This window comes from Carcharodon carcharias, chromosome 2 (genome assembly GCF_017639515.1).
Source record: "Carcharodon carcharias isolate sCarCar2 chromosome 2, sCarCar2.pri, whole genome shotgun sequence".
NCBI classification, from domain to species: Eukaryota; Metazoa; Chordata; class Chondrichthyes; order Lamniformes; family Lamnidae; genus Carcharodon; species Carcharodon carcharias.
Window position 1 is genome coordinate 42,931,714 of NC_054468.1, and position 15,676 is coordinate 42,947,389.

At 46.1% G+C, this 15,676-nt stretch overlaps 2 protein-coding genes across 3 annotated transcripts in view; both read left to right on the plus strand.

Moving 5' to 3' along the window:
• The window catches only part of LOC121271722 (arf-GAP with coiled-coil, ANK repeat and PH domain-containing protein 2-like), a 229,908-nt gene that overhangs the window by 13,039 nt on the left and 201,193 nt on the right, over nucleotides 1–15,676 (plus strand). The window lies entirely within an intron of this gene.
• Nucleotides 11,183–11,527, plus strand: LOC121269209 (60S ribosomal protein L37a-like). The gene has a single exon (XM_041173750.1). It carries the CDS (start codon nucleotides 11,183–11,185, stop codon nucleotides 11,525–11,527), a length of 345 nt encoding a protein of 114 aa, XP_041029684.1.

Sequence of the window (15,676 nt, forward strand, 5' to 3'; positions counted from 1 at the left end):
TCCCCATCTCATTCAATGTAATTACAATTGTCAAATCATTTACTATTAACCTTCTGGGAGTTACTATTACACCATCAACAACAACAAAAACTTATATAGACCTTTAACATAATGAAACATCCCAAGGCACCTCTCAGAAGCACTATAAAATATGACACTAAGCCACATAAGGAGACATTAAGTCAGATGACCAGAAGCTTGGTCAAAGATGTAGGGTTCAAGTAGTGTCTCAAAGGTGGAAAATTAGTTAGAGAGATGTAGGGATGGTATTCCACTGCTTTGAACATAGGCAACTGAAGGCTTTGCGACCAGTGGTGATGCTCATGAGTTTCAAGTTGGAGTGTGATATCTTGGAGGGTTGTGGAGCTGGAGGAGATTACAGAGATAGGGAGGGGTGAGGCCATGGAGAGATTGAAACCGAGGATGAAAATACTTGAAATCAAAGTGTTGCTTGACCAGGAGCTAATGGATGCCAGCAAACTTGGGTGATAAGGGAATGGGACTTGGTGAGATTTAAGATGAAGGCAACAGTTTTGGATGACCTCAGATTTACAGAGGGTAGAATGTGCTGAGACTAGCCAGGCATGTGTTGGAAAAGTCGAGACGAGAGGTAGCAAAGGCAGCAATGAGGGCTTCGGCAGCAGATGAGCTGAGATCGGCAAAGTTGGGCGATGTTAGAGGCTAAAATGAGCGGTATTTGTGCTGGCATGAAAGTGAGGTTGGAAGCTCATTTCGGGGTTAAATGTGACACCAAGGTTGCAAATACACTGGCTTAATCTCAGACAGTTGCCAGGGCGAGGGATGGAGTCAGCAGCCAGGGAACGGAGTTTGGAATGGGAACTGCAAGCAATGGCTTCAGTCTTCCCAATATTTAGTTGGCGGAAATTTTTACTCATCCTTTACTGGATGCCTGATAAGCAACAGTGGAGGAGCCAACACAGGTGGTGGCGAGATAGAGCTGGGTGTCATAAGTGTAAACTAATGCTGTGCTGTTGGATGATGTTGCCGAGGAGCAGCAAGTAGATGAGAAATAGGTGGGGACCAATGTTAAGTCCTGGGGCGGGGTTGGGGGATGGCACCAGAGATAGCAGTGCGGGCACGGGAAAAGAAGCCATTGTATGTAATTTTCTGACTAGATACACAAACTCAGCCCTGTCGACCTGCTGCGTCCCCCTTACCAACATCTGGGGGCCTGTGCCAAAATTGGGAGAGCTGTCTCACAGACTAGTCAAGCAACAGCCTGAAATTGTCATACCTATGGAATCATATCTTACAGATAATGTCCCAGACAACGCCATCATCATCCCTGGGTATATACTGTTCCACTGGCAGGACAAACCCAGCAGTGGTGTTGGCACAGTGGTATACAGTCAGTGGGAAATTGCCATGGAAATCCTCAATATCGACTCAGACCCCACAAAGTCTCATGGCATCATGTCTGTTATGAACAAGGAAACCTACTGCTGATTACCATGTACCATGCCCTGAATCAGTACTCCTCTATGTTTAACACCACTTGAAGGAAGCACTGATGGTGGCAAGGATGAAGAATGAAGTCCCCCACAGAGTACAATATCCATCACCCAGAGTGGCTCGGTAGCACGAACGCAGACCGAGCTGCTGAGTCCTAAAGGACATACCTGCTAGACTGGCTCTGTGATAGGACATGAGAATGACTGCCTTTGACTTGAAGGCAGCATTTGACCTGGTATGGCATCATGAACCCCTAGAAAAACTGCAGTCAGTGGCAATTGGGGAAAACTCGCCACTGGTTGGAGTCATACCTAGCACAAAGGAAAGTGCTAGGTTGTGGTTGTTGGAGGTTAATCATCTCAGTTCCAGGACATCACTGCAGTTGCTCCTCAGGGTAGTGTCTAGGCCCAACCATTTTCAGCTACTTCAATGACCTTCCTTCCAAGTCAGAAGTGGGGATGTTCACTGATGATCGTATAATGTTCACCATTTGCAACTCCTCAGATACTGAAGCTGTCTATGTCCAAATGCAGCAAGACAATATCCAGGCTTGGGCTGACAAGCGTCAAGTAACATTCATACCACACAAGTGCTAGGCAATGACCATCTCCAACAAGAGAGAATCTAACTATCGCTTCTTGACATTCAGTGGTATTACCATCGATGAATTCCCTGCTACCAACACCCTGGGGGATACCATTGACCGGAAACTGAACTGGACTAGCCATAGAAATACTCTGTCTGCAAGAGCAGGTCAGAGGTTAAGAATCCTGCAATGAGTAACTCACCTCCCGACTTCCCAAAACCTGTCCACTATCTACAAGTCAGGAGCGTGATGGAATACTCTCCGCTTGCCTGGATGTGTGCAGCACCAACAACACTGAAAAAGCTTGACACCGTCCAGGGTAAAGCAGCCCGCTTGATTGGCACCCCATGCACAAACATTCACTCCCTCCACCACCAATGCACAGTGGCAGCAGTGTGCACCATCTACAAGGTGCACTGCAGGAACTCACCAAGGCTCCTTAAGCAGCACCTTCCAAACCCAGAACCACTACTACCTAGAAGGACAAGAGCAGTGGACACATGAGAACACCACCACCTGGCAGTTCCCCTCCAAGCCACTTATCATCCAGACTTGGAAATATATCACCGTTCCTTCACTTTCACTGGGTCAAAATCCTGGAACTCCCCCTAACACTCCTGTGGGTGTACCTACACTACATGGACTGCAGCAGTTCAAGAAGGCAGCTCACCACCATCTTCTCAAGGGCAAATAGGGATTGACAATAATGCCCACATCCCATAAATGAATAATAGAGAAAAAAAAATCCCACTTTCCATCATGGCCCAAAGTCTTGTAGGTTATGTCACTTCAGGCACATATTTAAGTACTTTCTAAATGTGACTTAAATGAAGGCTTTTGTCTCCAGTACCATTTAGATAGTGAGTTCCAGATTCCATCATAGTCTGGGTGAAAAATAATTCTCCTGAACTCCACTCTAAGCCTTCTGTCATTACTTTAAATCTGTGAACCCTAGCTGTTGATCTCTTTGCTAAGGGAAATAAGTCCCTCCTAACCAGCTGCCTAGGCCATTCCATTGTATACGCTTCAATTAAATCTACTAACAGCCTCTTCTGTTCCAAAATATGGAACCCCAGCCTATCCAATTTCTTTCATAGCTAAAGTTCTCTATTCTTGGCAACATCCTCGTAAATCTCCTGTGTACCTTCTCTAGTTTGATTGAATTTTTTGAGGAGGTGACTAGATATGTAGATGAAGGTAGTGTAGTTTATATGGATTTCAGTGAAGCCTTTGACAAGGTCCCACATGGGAGTCTTATAAAGAAGGCAAAGGCACATGGGATGCAGGGTAATTTGATAGGGTGGATTCAAAATTGGCTTAGTCCTAGGAGGCAGAGGGTGATGACAGAAGGTTGCTTTAGTGACTGGAAGCCAGTGTCCAGTGACATACCACAGGGATCTGTGTTTGGTCCCCTATTATTTGTCATTTATATAAACGATATAGATGACTATGTGGGGGGTAGGATTAATAAGTTTGCAGATGACACAAAGATTGGCTGGGTGGTTAACAGTGAGGTTGAGTGTCTTGGACTACAGGAAGATATAGACGGGATGGTCAAATGGGCAAATAAGTGGCAGATGGAATTTAATCCTGAAAAGTGTGAGGTGATACACTTTGGAAGGAGTAATTTGACAAGGAAGTATTCAATGAATGGCAAGGCACTAGGAAGTTCGGAGGAACAGAGGGACCTTGGCGTGTGTGTCCATAGATCTCTGAAGGCGGAGGGGCATGTTAGTGGGGTGGTGAAAAATGTATATGGGACACTTGCCTTTATCAATCGAGGCATAGATTACAAAAGTAGGGAGGTCATGTTGGAGTTGTATAGAACCTTGGTGAGGCCACAGCTGGAGTGCTGTGTGCAGTTCTGGTCGCCATATTATAGGAAGGATGTGGTTGCACTGGAGGGGATGCAGAGGAGATTCACCAGGATGTTGCCTGGGATGAAACGTTTAAGTTATGAAGAGAGGTTGGATAGACTTGGGTTGTTTCCGTTGGAGCAGAAAAGACTGAGGGGTGACCTGATCGAGGTGTACAAGATTATGAGGGGCATGGACAAGATGGATAGGGAGCAGCTGTTCCCCTTAGTTGAAGGGTCAGTCACAAGGGGCATAAGTTCAAAGTGAGGGGCAGGAGGTTTAGCGGGGATGTGAGGAAAAACCTCTTTACCCAGAGGGTGGTGATGGTCTGGAATGCACTGCCTGGGAGGCGGGTTGCTTCACATCCTTTAAAAAGTACCTGGATGAGCATTTGGCACATTCAATGCTATGGGCCAAGTGCTGGTAAATGGGTTAAAAGCAAAAGCAGTCAATTAAATACGAAGCTAAAAGCAAAAAACTGCGGATGCTGGAAATCCAAAACAAAAATAAAAATACCTGGAAAAACTCAGCGGGCCTGGCAGCATCTGTGGAGAGGAACACAGTTAACGTTTCGAATGACTCTTCAACAGAACGAAGTTAAACTAGAAAAGAGGTGAAATATAGGCTGGTTTAGGGAGGGGGTGGTGGGACAGATAGAGCTGGATAGAGGGCCAGTGATAGATGTAGATAGCCAAAAGATGTCATAGACAAAAGGACAAAGAGATGTTGAAGATGGTGATATTATCTAAGGAATGTGCTAATTAAGGGTAGAAAGGACAAGCAAGGTACAGATAGCCCTAGTGGGGGTGGGGTGTAGGGAAGGGATCGAAATAGGCTAAAAGGTAGAGATAAAATAATGGATGGAAATGCGTTTAAAAATAATGGAAATAGGCGGGAAAAGAAAAATCTATATAAATTATTGGGGAAAAAAGGGGGATCGGAAAGGGGGTGGGGATGGAGGAGAGAGTTCATGATTTAAAGTAGTTGAACTCAATATTCATTCCGGAAGGCTGTAAAGTGCCTAATCGGAAGATGAGGTGCTGTTCCTCCAACTTGCGTTGAGTTTCACAGCAGCAGGCCAAGGACGGACATGTGGGCATGAGAGCAGGCTGGTGTGTTGAAATGGCAAGCGACAGGGAGGTTTGGGTCATGCTTGCGGACAGACCGAAGGTGTTCTGCAAAGCGGTCACCCAGTCTGCGTTTGGTGTCTCCAATCTAGAGGAAGCCGCATTGGGAGCAACGAATGCAGTAGACCAAAGTGAGGGAAGTGCAAGTGAAATGCTGCTTCACTTGAAAGGAGTGTTTGGGCCCTTGAACGGTGAGGAGAGGGGAAGTAAAGGGGCAGATGTTGCACCTTCGGTTGGATGGGAAGGTGCCCTGGGAGGGGCTTGAGGTGTAGGAGATGATGGAAGAGTGGACCAGGGTGTCCCCGAGGGAACGATCCCTGCGGAATGCCACTGGGGGGTGAAGGGAACATGTGTTTAGTGGTGGCATCATGCTGGAGTTGGCGGGAATGACAGAAGATGATCCTTTGAATGCAGAGGCTGGTGGGGTGATAAGTGAGGACAAAGGGTACCCTATCATGGTTCTGGGATGGAGAGGAAGGTGTGAGGGCGGATGCGCGGGAGATGGGCCAGACGCGGTTGAGGGCCCTGTCAACCACCGTGGGTGGAAAACCTCGGTTAAGGAAGAAGGAAGACATGTCAGAGGAACTGTTTTGGAAAGTGGCATCATCAGACCGGAGGCGAAGGAACTGAGCATGTGATGGAGTCCTTACAGGAAGTGGGGTGCGAGGAGCTGTAGTTGAGGTAGCTGTGGGAGTCGGTAGGCTTGTAATGAATATTGCTGGACAGTCTATCACCAGAAATTGTGAGAGAGAGGTCAAGGAAGGGAAGTGTTAGAGATGGAGCATGTGGAAATTGGAAGCAAAATTAATAAATTTTTCCAGATCCAGACGAGAGCATGAAGCAGCACTGAAGCAATCGTCGATGTACCGGAGAAAGAGTTGTGGGAGGGGTCCAGAGTAGGACTAGAACAAGGAATGTTCTACATACCCCATAAAGAGACAGGCATAACTGGGGCCCGTGCGGGTACCCATAGCCACACCTTTTATTAGGAGGAAGTGAGAGGAGTTTAAGGAGATGTTGTTCAGTGTGAGAACAAGTTCAGCCAGACGGAGGAGAGTAGTGGTGGATGGGGATTGTTCGGGTCTCTGTTCGAGGAAGAAGCGGAGAGCCATCAGACCATCCCAGTGAGGGATGGAGGTGTAGAGGGATTGGGCGTCCATGGTAAAGAGGAGGCAGTTGGGGCCAGGGAACTGGAAATTGTTGATATGATGTAGGGTGTCAGAGGAATTGCGGATGTAGGTGGGAAGGGACTGGACAAGGGCAGAGAGAATGGAGTCAAGATAGCAAGAAATGAGTTCCGTGGGGCAGGAACAAGCTGCCATGATCAGTCTGCCGGGACAGTCCTGTTTGTGGATTTTGGGTAGGAGGTAGAAGCGGGCTGTCCGAGGTAGGGAGACTGAGGTTGGAAGCTGTGGAAGGAAGATCTCCAGAGGAGATAAGGTCAGTAACAGTCCTGGAAACAATGGCTTGACGTTCAGTGGTGGGGTCATGGTCCAGGGAGAGGTAGGAGGAAGTGTCTGCGAGTTGACACTCGGCCTCTGTGAGGTAGAGGTCAGTGCGCCAGACAGCAACAACACTACCGTTGTCAGCAGGTTTGATGACAATGTCAGGGTTGGACCTGAGAGAACGGAGTGCAGCAAGTTCAGAGAGAGACAGGTTAGAGTGGGTGAGAGGAGCAAAGAAATTGAGACGACTAATGTCATACCGACAGTTTTCAATGAAAAGATCAAGAGAAGGTAAGAATCCAGAAGGAGGGGTTAGGTAGGTAGGTCAGGTGTTTCTCACGTGTCGGTGCAGACTGGATGGGCCAAAGCGCCTCTTCTGCACTGTGATTCTAGTACGATTGTATCCTTTCTGTAATGCAGTGATCAGATGTAGTCTTAGCTGCAGCCTAACTAGTGCTTTCTCCAGCTCCCCTGCTGTTCTGTTCTATGCCTCTCCATAATGGGAAGTATCCTGTATGCTGTCTTAACCACCTTATCTACCTGTCCTTCTACCTTTTAGGGATCAGTGAACATGTACTCCAAGGCCACTCTGTTCTATGCTTCTCAATGACCTGTCATTTAATGTGTATTCCTTTGTCTTGTTTGTCATCCTCATGTGTTACTTCACACTTCTCCAGATTATGGAACCACAATAGCTACAGTACAGAAGGAGGTCATTTGGCCTGACGTGTCTGTGTTGGCTCTCTGAAGGAGCAGTTCACCTAGTGCCACTCCTGCTTCCCCTTCTACCTGTAGCCCTGTACATTCTACCTTTTCAGATAATAACCCAATTCCCTCTTGAATGCCATGATTGAACCTCAGGCAAAGCATTCCAGGTCCTAACCACTTACTGTGTGAAAAGATTTTTTTCCTTGTGTCACCATTGCTTCTATGTCAATTGCCTTAAATCTGTGCTCTCTTGTTCTCAATCCTTCTATGAATAGAAACAGTTTTCCCAATCTACTCATGATTTTGAATACCTGTACTTCAATCAAATCTCTTCTCGACCTTCTCTTCTACAAGGAAATAGCCCCAAATTCTCCAAACCAACTCTGTAACTGAAGTTCCTCAACCCTGGAACCAATTTCATGAATCTTTTCTGCACCTTCCCTAATGCCTTCACATCCTTTCTAAAATGTGGCACCCAGAAATGGATGCCATACTCCAACTGAGGCCAAACCAGTGTTCTATACAAGTATAACATAACGTCCTCGTTTTTATACTAACAAATAAAGCCTGGAATGTTGTATGCTTTATTAACTACTGCCTCAACCTGTTTTTCTACCTTTTGCACATATATGCTTGACTCCCTCTACTCCTGTGCCTCCCTTAGAATTGTACCCTTTATTTTATATTGTCTCCCCAGATTCTTCTGACCAGAATGAATCACTTCACAATTCTTGTGAAATTTCATCTGCCACTTGTCTGCCCATTCCATCAACCCATCTATGCCCTTTTGAAGTTCTACATTATCTTCCTCACAGTTTACAAAACTTCCAAGTTTTGCATCATCTTCAAATTTTGAAATTGTGCCTTGTACCCCAGGGAGTGGGTTATTTGTAAATATATCAAGAAGAGCAGAAGCCCCAACACTGACGCTGGGGAACTCCACGACACACTTAGATAAAAGCTAAATACTGCGGATGCTGGAAATCTAGAACAAAAACAAAAATACCTGGAAAAACTCAGGTCTGACAGCATCTGTGGAGAGGGATACAGTTAACATTTCGAGTCCATATGACCCTTCATCAGAACTAAGACATATAGAAATGAGATAAAATATAAGCTGGTAGAAGGGGGTGGGACAGGAGAGCTCAATAGGAGTGGGGGGGGTGGGGGGGGCAGTGATAGATGGAGGCCAAGAAGAGACTGCCAAAGATATCATAGACAAAAAGATAAAGGGGTGTTGACGGTGATGATATTATTTAAAGGATGTGCTAATGGGGACATTAAGGGAAGCAAGCAGGACAAGCTAGTGGCGGATGGCCCTAGTATGGAGGGGTGGGGAGAAGGGATTCAAATGGGCTAAAAGTTGGAGATGAAACAATAGATTGAAATAAATTTAAAAGGGAAAAGAAAAAAATATAGTTGTAAAATAAATTATACATTATTGGAAAAAGGGGGATCGGAAAGGGCGTGGGGATGGAGGAGAGAATTCATGATCTGACATTGTTGAACTCAGTATTAAGTCCGGAAGACTGTAAAGTGCCTAGTCGGAAGATGATGTGCTGTTCCTCCAGTTTGCGTTGAGCTTCACTGGAACATTGCAGCAGGCCAAGGACGGACATGTGGGCATGAGAGCAGGGTGGTGTGTTGAAATGGCAAGTGACAGGGAGATCTGGGTCGTGCTTGCGGACAGACCGAAGGTGTTCTGCAAAGCGGTCACCCAGTCTGCGTTTGGTCTCTCCAATGTAGAGGAGACCGCATTGGGAGCAGCGAATGCAGTAGCCTGTTCCTGCTCCACGGAACTCGTTTCTTGCTATCTTGACTCCGTTCTTTCTCCCCTTGTCTAGTCTCTTCCCACCTACATCCGCAATTCCTCTCACGCCCTACATCATATCAACAATTTCCAGTTCCCTGGCCCCAAACGCTTCCTCTTCACCATGGACGTCCAATTCCTCTACACCTCCATCCCGTACTGGGATGGTCTGAGGGCTCTCCGCTTCTTCCTCAGAGGCCCGAACAATCCCCATCCACCATTACCCTCCGTCTGGCTGAACTTGTTCTTACACCGAACAATTTCTCCTTAAGCTCCTCTCACTTCCTCCAAATAAAAGGTGTGACTATGGGTACCCGCATGGGGCCCCAGTTGTGCCTGTCCCTTTATGGGGTATGTGGAATATTCCTTGTTCTAGTCCTACTTGTGCCCCCTCCCACAACTCTTTCTCCGGTACGTCGATGACTGCTTCGGTGCCGCTTCATGCTCTCGTCTGGATCTGGAAAAATTTATTAATTTTGCTTCCAATTTCCACCCCTCCATCATTTTCACGTGGTCCATCACTGACATTTCCCTTCCCTTCCTTGACCCCTCAGTCTCAATTTCTGTTGATAGACTGTCCACCAATATCCATTACAAGCCTACCGACTCCCATAGCTACCTCGACTACAGCTCCTCATGCCCCGCCTCCTGCAAGGACTCCATCTCATTCTCTCAATTCCTTCACCTCCATTGCATCTGTTCTGATGATGCCACTTTCCAAAACAGTTCCTCTGACATGTCTTCCTTCTTCCTTAACCGAAGTTTTCCACCCACGGTCGTTGACAGGGCCCTTGACTGCGTCCGGCCCATTTCCCGAGCATCCGCCCTCACATCTTCTTCTCCCTCCCAGAACCATGATAGGATCCCCCTTGTCCTCACTTATCACCCCACCAGCCTCTGCGTTCAAAGGACTGTTCTCCGCCATTTCCACCAACTCCAGCATGATGCCACTACCAAACACATCTTCCCTTCATTTCCTCCCCCCCCCCCCCCCAACCCCGGCGGCTTTCCACAGGGATTGTTCCCTCCGTGACACCTTGGTCCACTTCTCCATCAGCCCCTGCACCCTCCCACAGCCCCTTCCCATGCAACCGCAGAAGGTGCAACATCTGCCCCTTTACTTCCCCCCTCCTCACCGTCCAAGGACCCAAACACTCCTTGCAAGTGAAGCAGCATTTCACTTGCACTTCCCTCAATTTAGTCTACTGCATTCACTGCTCCCAGTGTGGTTTCCTCTACATTGGAGAGACCAAACGCAGACTGGGTGACCGCTTCATGGAACACCTTCGGTCTGTCCACCAGCACACCCAGACCTCCCTGTCGCTTGCCATTTTAACACACCACCCTGCTGTCATGCCCACATCTCTGTACTTGGCCTGCTGTAATGTTCCCATGAAGCTCAACGCAAACTGGAGGAACAGCACCTCGTCTTCCGACTAGGCACTTTATAGTCTTCCAGACTTAATATTGAGTTCAACAATTTCAGATTGTGAACTCTCTCCTCCATCCCCACCCCCTTTCTGATTTCCCCCCCCCCCGCCTTTCCAATAATTTATAATTTTTTTTACAACTATATTTTTTTCTTTTCCCTCCTATTTTAAAATTTATTTTGATCTATTGTTTCATCTCCACCTTTTAGCCCATTTCGATCCCTTCCCCCCCCCCACCCCACCCGCACTAGGGCTATCTGCCACTAGCTTGTCCTGCTTGCTTCCCTTAATGTCCCTATTAGCACATCCTTTAAATAATATCATCACCGTCAACACCCCTTTGTCCTTTGGTGTGTGACATCTTTGGCAGTTTCTTCTGGGCCTTCACCTATCGCTGGCCCTTATCGAGCTCTCCGGTCCCACCCCCTTCTAACAGCTTATATTTCATCTCATTTCTATATGTCTTAGTTCTGATGAAACGTCAACTGTGTACCCCTCCACAGATGCCGTTAGAGCTGCTGAGTTTTTCCAGGTATTTTTGTTTTTGTTCCACAATACACCTGTGTGAAAAACATCCATTAACCACTAAAATAAAAACAAAATACTGTGGATGCTGGAAATCTGAAATAAAAACAAAGTGCTGGAAACACTCCGCAGGCCTGACAGCATCTGTGGAGACAGAAATAGTTCATGTTTAGAGTCCAACGTTAATCATCTTCGGTAGCCATCTCTGCTTCAACCAGGAAGATGGCGAAGCGCACCAAGAAGGTGGGGATTATGGGGACATATGGAACCCATTATGGAGCCTCACTCTTTAAGATGTTGAAAAAGATTGAGATCAGCCAACACGCCAAATACACCTGCACCTTCTGTGGGAAAACAAAGATGAAGCGGAGGGCAGTCGATATCTGGCATTGTGGATCTCGCATGAAAACAGTGTCTGGAGGAGCTTGGGCCTACACCACCACTTCTGCCATTACAATAAAGTCTGCAATTCGCTATCTGCAGGAGCTGAAGGATCAGCTTGCTCTGGCTGTGGAGACTGACCTCTTCCAGAAGTTTGTGTTCTCAAACTTGTTAATAAAACGTTAAATGAAAAAAAAGACTCCTCTTCAGAACTCCGTTAACCATTACTCTGTTTCCTGTCACTCAGCCAATTTTGTATCCATGTTTCTATTGTTTTTAGTCTATGAGCTCTAACTTTGCTCACAAATCTGTTGCGTGGCGCTTTATCAAATGCCTTTAGGAAAACCACGTACACCACATCAACAGCATTACCATCATCAAACTTCTCTGTTACTTCATCAAAAAAGCTCCCAAGTTAGTTAAACACTATTTGCCCTTAACAAATCTGTGACGGTTTTCCTTAATTTTGTCCAGAATTATCATTCCCCACTACCAAATGGTGATTACAGATTGAATTCCATTTGATACTTTTCTGCCCAAACCAGTCATGCAGCCTAAAGGTTTGTTCCTCACTATTAATGGTATGACCAATTTTTGTATCATACTATATAATTCTTTGGTATGTTTCAATGATTGTTATTTGTGTTATAGTATATTTACAAAAAGATGGTAATGAGAATAAGTACCAAGAGAAACCACAAAGGCTGAGGCAAGCAGTTGCAAAAAATGGGAGAATCATCAGAAAAGAGAGATGAAAATTGAGCTAAAGCTTTTGCTTGTGGAGCATTTTGCCTCTCTTATCCTGAAGGTAGTTTTATTTTATATTGATCAATTTCAAATCCATTTTCTTTTGCAAATGTTTGTATATCTAAACTTGAGGAGCCATTGAATAGCTGTCTGATATTAGTCCACAGATGCAAAGTCCATTTGAACTCTGCCGACCAGGGGCCAACCTGGGAGTTCTGGTGCATATGTTCTGTCTTAGGCAGTGCACTTAATTACTGAAACATTGGGAGAGCCATTTGAGTATTCCAGTTTTTAACAAAATGAGCTATGTTGTTTGAAGAGCAGTTGTATGAAACTTATTGTTTGTAAAATTGCATACCTTAGAACTTATTTCCTCTTTCTAATTGGTCTCTACTGGTGCCTTGTCAACTTTAAGTACTGACCTGCTGACGTGTTCTTGTCCATGCCTTGTAGGGCTTCTTTGACCTTTTTATCAATGGGGTCTTCCAAAGAGTCGTACCATGTTGTTCCCGTGTATGGAGCAAACTTCTGCAGGTTTGCTTTATTATTGGGTATGGAGAGTTTCCATTTAAAACTCTCCTGCAGTTCAGCTTTGCTGAGTGGGCATAACTGGGTGGACGGTGCACCCATGAGTGGTCGCGCAACTTTCCTCCTGTCTGTTTTGTATGCTAGTTGCGTGGTTTTGAATTGAGCCTTTTTTGCTGCCCATTTTTTCATGGCTTTCCTGTTCTTACTGCCATCTTTTGGGCGAGCTACTGGGTTCCTGGACCCAGTTAACTGGTTAACTTGTTAACTGGTTAACTTGTTAACTGGTTAACTTGTTAACTGGTTAACTTGTTAACTGGTTAACTTGTTCTCACGCTGAACAATTTCTCCTTCAACTCCTCTCACTTCCTCCAAATAAAAGGTGTGGCTATGGATACCCGCATGGGCCCCAGCTATGCTTGTCTCTTTATGGGGTATGTGGAACATTTCTTGTTCCAGTCGTACTCCGGCCCCCTTCCACAACTCTTTCTCCGGTACGTCGATGATTACTTCGGTGCTGCTTCATGCTCTCGTCGGGACTTAGAAAAATTTATTAATTTTGCTTCCAATCTCCACCCCTCCATCATTTTCACGTGGTCCATCTCTGACACTTCCCTTCCCTTCCTTGACCTCTCTGTCTCAATCTCTGGTGATAGACTGTCCACCAATATCCATTACAAACCCACCGACTCCCACAGCTACCTCGACTACAGCTCCTCACACCCCGCTTCCCTGTAAGGACTCCATCCCATTTTCTCAGTTCCTTCGCCTCCGTCACATCTGTTCCGATGATGCTACCTTCAAAAACAGTTCCTCTGATATGTCCTCCTTCTTCCTTAACCGAGGTTTTCCACCCACGGTCGTTGACAGGGCCCTCAACCGTGTCTGGCCCATCTCCCGCGCATCCGCCCTCACGCCTTCTCCTCCCTCCCAGAAACATGATAGGGTCCCCCTTGTCCTCACTTATCACCCCACCAGCCTCCGCATTCAAAGGATCATCCTCCGCCATTTCCGCCAACTCCAGCATGATGCCACCACCAAACACATCTTCCCTTCACCCCCCCTATCGGCATTCCGTAGGGATCGCTCCCTCCGGGACACCCTGGTCCACTCCTCCATCACCCCCTACTCCTCAACCCCCTCCTGTGGCACCTCCCCATGCCCACGCAAAAGATGCAACACCTGCCCCTTCACTTCCTCTCTCCTCACCGTCCAAGGGCCCAAACACTCCTTTCAAGTGAAGCAGCATTTCACTTGCATTTCCCCCAACTTAGTCTACTGCATTCGTTGCTCCCAATGTGGTCTCCTCTACATTGGAGAGACCAAACGTAAACTGGGCGACCGCTTTGCAGAACACCTACGGTCTGTCCGCAAGAATGACCCAAACCTCCCTGTCGCTTGCCATTTTAACACTCCACCCTGCTCTCTTGCCCACATGTCTGTCCTTGGCTTGCTGCATTGTTCCAGTGAAGCCCAACGCAAACTGGAGGAACAACACCTCATCTTCCGACTAGGCACTTTACAACCTTCCGGACTGAATATTGAATTCAACAACTTTAGGTCTTGAGCTCCCTCCTCCATCCCCACCCCCTTTCTGTTTCCCCCTTCCTTTTTTTTCCAATAAATTATATAGATTTTTCTTTTCCCACCTATTTCCATTATTTTTAAATATTTTAAAATCTTTTATGCTCCCTCCACCCCCACTAGAGCTATACCTTGAGTGCCCTACCATCCATTCTTAATTAGCACATTCGTTTAGATAATATCACCAACTTTAACACCTATGTGTTCTTTTGTTCTATTGTTGTTGACATCTTTTGATGATCTGCTTCTATCACTGCTTGTTTGTCCCTACAACCACAAACCCCCCTCCACTTCTCTCTCTCTCTCTCTCTCTCTCTCTCTCTCTTCCCCCCCCCCCACACACACACACACACACACACACACACACACACACCCCCTAAACCAGCTTATATTTCAACTCTTTCTTGGACTCGAACTCAAGTTCTGTCGAAGGGTCATGAGGACTCGAAACGTCAACTCTTCTCCGCCGATGCTGCCAGACCTGCTGAGTTTTTCCAGGTAATTCTGTTTTTGTTAAGTACTGACAGTCTATTCAACTCTTCCTCCTTAACAATTTTGAACCCTTCTAGAGACAAAGTTTCCTCGTCTGTTACCATCTACCTCCTTGGTAAAAACGGATGCAAAATATTCTTTTATTACCTCAGCCATGGCCCTTTGTCCATGTGTAAACTCCCTTTTTGGTTCCTAATCTGCCCTACTCCTTTAATACCCTTTTACTATTTATATGCCCTATAGAAGACTTTGGGATTCCCCTTTATGTTGGCTGGCAGTCTTTTCTCATAATCCCTCTTCACCTCTCCTTTGGCTTTTTCACCTCCCCTCTGAACCTCCTGTATTCCTCTTGGTTCTCAATTGTATTTTCTACCTGACACTTGCAATAAGTGCACTTTTTTCTTTTTTATCTTAATTTCTAGCCCCTTTTTCATCCAGGGAGCTCTGAATTTGTTTGCCCAACCTTTCTCTTTCGATGGAATATACCTTGACTGTGCCTGAACCAATTCTTTTTTGAAGGTAGCCAATTGTTCAGTAACAGTTTTTCTCACCAATCTTTCATACCAGTCTATCTGACCCAGCTGTGTTCTTGCCTCATCAAAGTTGGCTCTCATCCAGTTAATTATTCCTACTCTGGATTGCCTATTGCCCTTTTCTATCATCATCCTAAAATGTGCAATACAACGATCACTGTCTCCTAAATAAAAACAGAATTACCTGGAAAAACTCAGCAGGTCTGGCAGTATTGGCGGAGAAGAAAAGAGTTGACGTTTCGAGTCCTCATGACCCTTCAACAGCTTTTTGGGATATTTTTAAGTGCTGGCCATTTTCAGGGCTCACTCGAAAACGGCAAGGACAATATAGTCTCAAATGTCTTGTCTCTAGAACATAGGGGAGCTGTCGATACTGATTATGCACAAAGAATGCTAAGGACTCTAAGAACTCTATCTCCATTATATGTTGCTGGTTTTGACCATGGGAGGTGCA

Bases quoted from the DNA above. Each gene is read 5' to 3' on its own strand.
- LOC121269209 (XM_041173750.1), top strand. From the start codon at position 11,183: ATGGCGAAGCGCACCAAGAAGGTGGGGATTATGGGGACATATGGAACC.